Consider the following 6000-nt stretch of genomic DNA (forward strand, 5'->3'; position numbering starts at 1 on the left):
CTTTCAAACATGCCACAATCACGCTTATCCATAAGAAGCCAACCATCGATCCAACTGCTATGTCCAGCTATCGCCCAATATCGCTGCTCCCATTCGCTTCCAAACTCCTGGAGCAGCACGTCCACGCTGAACTTTCCTCCCACCTCTCATCTAACTTGCTCTTTGACAATCTACAATCTGGTTTCCGCCCCCATCACTCAATTGAGACAGCCCTGACCAAAATACTAACGACCTACTTACAGCCAAAGCTAACGGACAATACTCTGTACTCCTCCTTCTAGACCGGTCCTCTGCTTTCGACACAGTTGACCACTGCCTCCTACTACAGATCCTCTCCTCCTTTGGCATCAAAGACCTCGCCCTATCCTGGATCTCCTCATACCTTTCAAACCGCACATTCAGCGTCTCCCACTCTCACACTACCTCCTCATCCCACCCTAGCGATGAGGGGGCCACGCATACCAGGATAGGGATGAGGGGGCCACCCATACCAGGATAGGGATGAGGGGGCCACCCATACCAGGATAGGGATGAGGGGGCCACGCATACCAGGATAGGGATGAGGGGGCCACGCATACCAGGATAGGGATGAGGGGGCCACGCATACCAGGATAGGGATGAGGGGGCCACGCATACCAGGATAGGGATGAGGGGGCCACGCATACCAGGATAGGGATGAGGGGGCCACGCATACCAGGATAGGGATGAGGGGGCCACGCATACCAGGATAGGGATGAGGGGGCCACGCATACCAGGATAGGGATGAGGGGGCCACGCATACCAGGATAGGGATGAGGGGGCCACGCATACCAGGATAGGGATGAGGGGGCCACGCATACCAGGATAGGGATGAGGGGGCCACGCATACCAGGATAGGGATGAGGGGGCCACGCATACCAGGATAGGGATGAGGGGGCCACGCATACCAGGATAGGGATGAGGGGGCCACGCATACCAGGATAGGGATGAGGGGGCCACGCATACCAGGATAGGGATGAGGGGGCCACGCATACCAGGATAGGGATGAGGGGGGCCACGCATACCAGGATAGGGATGAGGGGGGCCACGCATACCAGGATGGGGGATATTAAGTACAGAATTGACCACATTTTTTGCTTCAGTTTTTTCTTCCCCTAATTTCCTTCTCTAAAACCGAAAAATACAGTAGTTACGGACGTCACTAACGGCGATGTACGCTCCACTAATGCACTAGCTAAAAAAATTACCAGGTGTGTTTTTCTTTTGCAAAAAAAAAAAAAAAATGCTATCTCCCTACCTATGAAGCTACTCGGTACTAAATAATTTTTTTTCTAAAACAAAATTTGGACCTCACTAAGGCTGGTTTCACATTTGCAGTCGGGAGGGCTGCGGATGGCAGCGTACTTCCTCCGTTCTTCCTCCTTGAAGCCCCGTCTACTTCTGTATGCGTCCTGCATTGCACTGGGTACCTATCTTTAACATTGGGCACGCAGGGACGTGCGCTGTATGCGGATGCATCCGCATGTGGCGACCGCACGGAAGCGCAGAAAATGTGTTTCCGTGCGGAGCCGCACACGTCAATTGGCCGCATGCGGACGCATCTGCATACAACGCACGTTCCTGCGTACCCAATGTTAAAGATAGGTACGCAGCACACATACAGAAGTAGGCGGAGCATAGGCGGGGCTTCAAGGAGGAATAAGGGAGGAAGTACGCTGCCATCCGCAGCCCTCCCAACTGCAAATGTGAAACATCTAGCCTAACACTGTGACATCCGCTATTCTAATACGCTACCTCCCTACCTATAATATTACTTTGTACTAACTTTTTTCTTTGCTTTCTTTTTTTAAAAAAATAAAAAATAATCGGACATCACTGCAACTAACTAAAAAAAATAAAAAGTCCCTTGGCGCAGTCTCTGATCAGCAGCGATAGTGATCAGAGCACTGCAGCCACAGAAGTGGCACAAATGCTCGGCGCAGGATGCCGCGCATCAGAAAAAAAAGCAAAAATTTAAAAAAATAAGGGTGGGGGTTGAGGGAGGGACTGAAACAGGGATTGGGGAACTGCTGCTGCTATGATCACAGAAAAGTAACATAGCAGCCAGGAGATAGATTGCAGGACAATTGCACTGGTTCCAAATGATATTTTCTCTCGCTCAGGGCAACACAGACTGTCTAGAACCACTCTGGTAAAGGAGAGCTGAGTGGCAGCCCCCTCAGCGCAGGAGACGGTACAGGAGAGCAGGGTGGCAGCGCACTCGGCGCAGGAGAGGTGGGTGGCAGCACACTCGGCGCAGGAGACGGTACAGGAGAGCTGGGTGGCAGCGCCCTTGGCACAGGAGACGGTACAGGAGAGCTGGGTGCCAGCGCCCTCAGCGCAGGAAAGCTGAGTGGCAGCGCCCTCGGCGCAGGAGAGCTGGGTGGCAGCGCCCTCAGGGCAGGAGACTGTACAGGAGAGCTGGGTGGCAGCGCCCTCAGGGCAGGAGACTGTACAGGAGAGCTGGGTGGCAGCGCCCTCAGGGCAGGAGACTGTACAGGAGAGCTGGGTGGCAGCGCCCTCAGGGCAGGAGACTGTACAGGAGAGCTGGGTGGCAGCGCCCTCAGCGCAGGAGACTGTACAGGAGAGCTGGGTGGCAGCGCCCCCAGCGCAGGAGACTGTACAGGAGAGCTGGGTGGCAGCGCCCCCAGGGCAGGAGACTGTACAGGAGAGCTGGGTGGCAGCGCCCTCAGGGCAGGAGACGGTACAGGAGAGCTGGGTGGCAGCGCCCTCAGGGCAGGAGACGGTACAGGAGAGCTGGGTGGCAGCGCCCTCAGGGCAGGAGACGGTACAGGAGAGCTGGGTGGCAGCGCCCCCAGGGCAGGAGACTGTACAGGAGAGCTGGGTGGCAGCACCCTCAGGGCAGGAAACTGTACAGGAGAGCTGGGTGGCAGCACCCTCAGGGCAGGAAACTGTACAGGAGAGCTGGGTGGCAGCACCCTCAGGGCAGGAGACTGTACAGGAGAGCTGGGTGGCAGCGCCCCCAGGGCAGGAGACTGTACAGGAGAGCTGGGTGGCAGCGCCCCCAGGGCAGGAGACGGTACAGGAGAGCTGGGTGGCAGCACCCTCAGGGCAGGAGACGGTACAGGAGAGCTGGGTGGCAGCACCCTCAGGGCAGGAGACGGTACAGGAGAGCTGGGTGGCAGCACCCTCAGGGCAGGAGACGGTACAGGAGAGCTGGGTGGCAGCACCCTCAGGGCAGGAGACGGTACAGGAGAGCTGGGTGGCAGTGCCCTCAGCACAGGAGACGGTACAGGAGAGCTGGGTGGCAGCGCCCTCAGCACAGGAGATGGTACAGGAGAGCTGGGTGGCAGCGCCCCCAGGGCAGGAGACTGTACAGGAGAGCTGGGTGGCAGCGCCCCCAGGGCAGGAAACTGTACAGGAGAGCTGGGTGGCAGCGCCCTCAGGGCAGGAGACGGTACAGGAGAGCTGGGTGGCAGCGCCCCCAGGGCAGGAGACTGTACAGGAGAGCTGGGTGGCAGCGCCCTCAGGGCAGGAGACTGTACAGGAGAGCTGGGTGGCAGCGCCCCCAGGGCAGGAAACTGTACAGGAGAGCTGGGTGGCAGCACCCTCAGGGCAGGAGACGGTACAGGAGAGCTGGGTGGCAGTGCCCTCAGGGCAGGAGACGGTACAGGAGAGCTGGGTGGCAGTGCCCTCAGGACATAGTGGCCAGACACATTCACGTTCTCCCGGAGATGGGGGGCGGTACAATGAATGGCGGGCCTGGAATAGAGGCAGGTGGACTATTGCAGCACTCCTCGCTCTGTAATCCCCTCAGTCTGTCTCCAGCTTCACATTATCCTTCACGAAGACATTCCATGGCCGGGTCTCAGTACAGAGCTGCCCGGACACCAGCCGTACAGGCAGGGCAGGTACTGCCAGGGCACGGCGCAGCCTCCAGGACAGGCTCGGGGTAATGTAGGCCTTACACGGCCCTGGGACTCCCCTGAGCCGCGCCCCAGCACACGACCAGCAGCACGACCTAGTGTCGCACCTACCTGTGAGCCGGCGAGCAGCCGCTCAGCACTGCCCGCTCCCCCAATAGCCCAACCCCGGGTTTATCACCACTTACCTTCGTTCGCCAAATCCTCCATTTTACCGCCTGAGCCGCTCCCACAATGCCCAGCGGCCGCTTTCACAGTCAGGGGGCGGACAGTGATGGGCGGGAGCTAGAAGCAGTAAGAGAACCCGCCCCGCTCGAAGCGCAACACCCAGCGTCATTTACGGCGCATGCCCTAAACGCAGGGTGCAATAGTGCGCATGTGCGGAGCGTGTCACGTGGTGTAGAAGTGCCGCTGTTACAGATAAAAACTCAAATTACCTGTCATCTGACAGTCAGGCACTGTTCCCTTGTGCTCGGAGCGGGCCGGTAGTGTCACCTAGCCGGCAATGAAAGGGTGGCAGCCACCGTCCCTAACCAGTAATAACTGGAAAGAGCAGTGATGAATTCCGAGCCTCGTGTATTGCTGCTCTTGGTTTACCCCCTTATTGATGGAGACGATTTGATGAGAGGCCCATTTTCAGAGCAGACCAGAGTCACCCTATGTGGTAATAGGTCTGGAACGCCGGAGCCCACTGATTCTGAGATTGTTTTCTTGTGACATATTGTACTTCATGATAAAGGATGGGATTTACACTTCTGAATGGAAATATCAGACATTTTATTAAAACATTTGCTAATTTACATCTTTTAATGTTTACACCCTTAAACCAGATAGTTATACCACACAAACACGTTAATAAACATCTCCCATATGTCTAATAATTATAATAATTTTTATTTATATGGCGCCAATATATTCTGCAGCACTTTGTCATCTAAGCGGGGACATACACAATGCAGACAATGCGTAGTAACAGTGGAGCAACTAGAGCCTGATTGGTCTCAGTGCACGATTTGGGCCGGGCCACCCCATCCTGATATTACTATATATATATATATATATACAGGGTGGAGCGCGGTAATTTGCTTTTTTGCACTGCATGCTGTGGCGGCACTGTCGGTCGAAGAGAGGGTAGAGTGGGTGTGGCTTACAGTGGCTGATGGGAGATTTGTATTCCTCCGCCTTTCAGTTGCCATCATGCAGTGGACACGTGAGGAGAGGTCATTTTGTGTTGAAGCGTATTTTTCAAATGCCCACTCGATCATTGCAGTGCAGCGTGCTTTTCGTTTACAATTCGCTGTTCCTCCACGCGGACGTGTTCCTGGACGGCAATCAATTGTAAATTGGGTGAATGCATTCAGAACAGCAGGGAATGTGTCATGTGTACGAAGGGGACCTGAGAGAAGGATTACAACACCACAAAACATCGAGAGAGTTAGAGCAGCAGTACTGCAATCTCCGAAACGCTCTGCTCGGAAGCAATCATTTGCTCTTGGCATTTCAAGACGTTCTCTCCACCGGATTCTTCATGATGAACTGAATTTTCACCCGTATAAAATGTGCGTGGTCCAACAATTGTCAGCACGGGACTATTTGACACGGCGGACCTCTTGTGAAGACATGTTAGCAACGATACCCCGTGACGCAATTGTGTTTTTTTCTGATGAGGCACATTTTCACCTCAGTGGGTGTGTAAACAAACAAAAGATGCATTACTGGAGTGAAACAAACCCCAGAGAAGTTCACGAGAGACCTCTGCATTCGGACCGCGTCACTGTGTGGTGCGCCATATCACGAGTAGGCATCATTGGTCTTTACTTTTTTTCAGGATAACGGTCGTGCCATAACTGTGAACTCCGAACGGTACTTGTCTATGATACAGGATTATTTTCAGCCGGCTCTTGAGGCAATGGAACTAGAGGATACATGGTTCCAACAGGATGGTGCCACTGCACACACAGCAAGGGTTACCATGAATTGTTTGAGGCAAATGTTTCCTGGACGGCTTATCTCTTTGAGGGGAGATGTGAACTGGCCAGCACGCTCACCAGATTTAGCCCCATGCGATTTTTTCCTTTGGGGTTACCTGAAGTCTAAG

General features: G+C 54.7%; 1 protein-coding gene across 5 annotated transcripts in view; it reads right to left on the minus strand.

Annotated features, from left to right (window-relative positions):
• RANBP3 (RAN binding protein 3) overlaps positions 1-4280 on the minus strand; it is a 119911-nt gene extending 115631 nt beyond the window's left edge. For 3 of the 5 annotated variants that reach the window (XM_077273283.1, XM_077273274.1, XM_077273255.1), the window contains exon 1: positions 4091-4240. In XM_077273283.1, the coding sequence (XP_077129398.1) occupies positions 4091-4112 (22 nt within the window). In that variant the 5' untranslated portion in view covers positions 4113-4240. Of the gene's footprint in view, positions 1-4016; positions 4058-4090 lie in introns of those variants that run through there. The other 2 variants (XM_077273264.1, XM_077273290.1) reach the window with 2 other exon arrangements.
• Positions 4281-6000: the final 1720 nt, after the last annotated feature.

Source organism: Ranitomeya variabilis, chromosome 1 (assembly GCF_051348905.1).
Source record: "Ranitomeya variabilis isolate aRanVar5 chromosome 1, aRanVar5.hap1, whole genome shotgun sequence".
Classification (NCBI taxonomy): Eukaryota; Metazoa; Chordata; class Amphibia; order Anura; family Dendrobatidae; genus Ranitomeya; species Ranitomeya variabilis.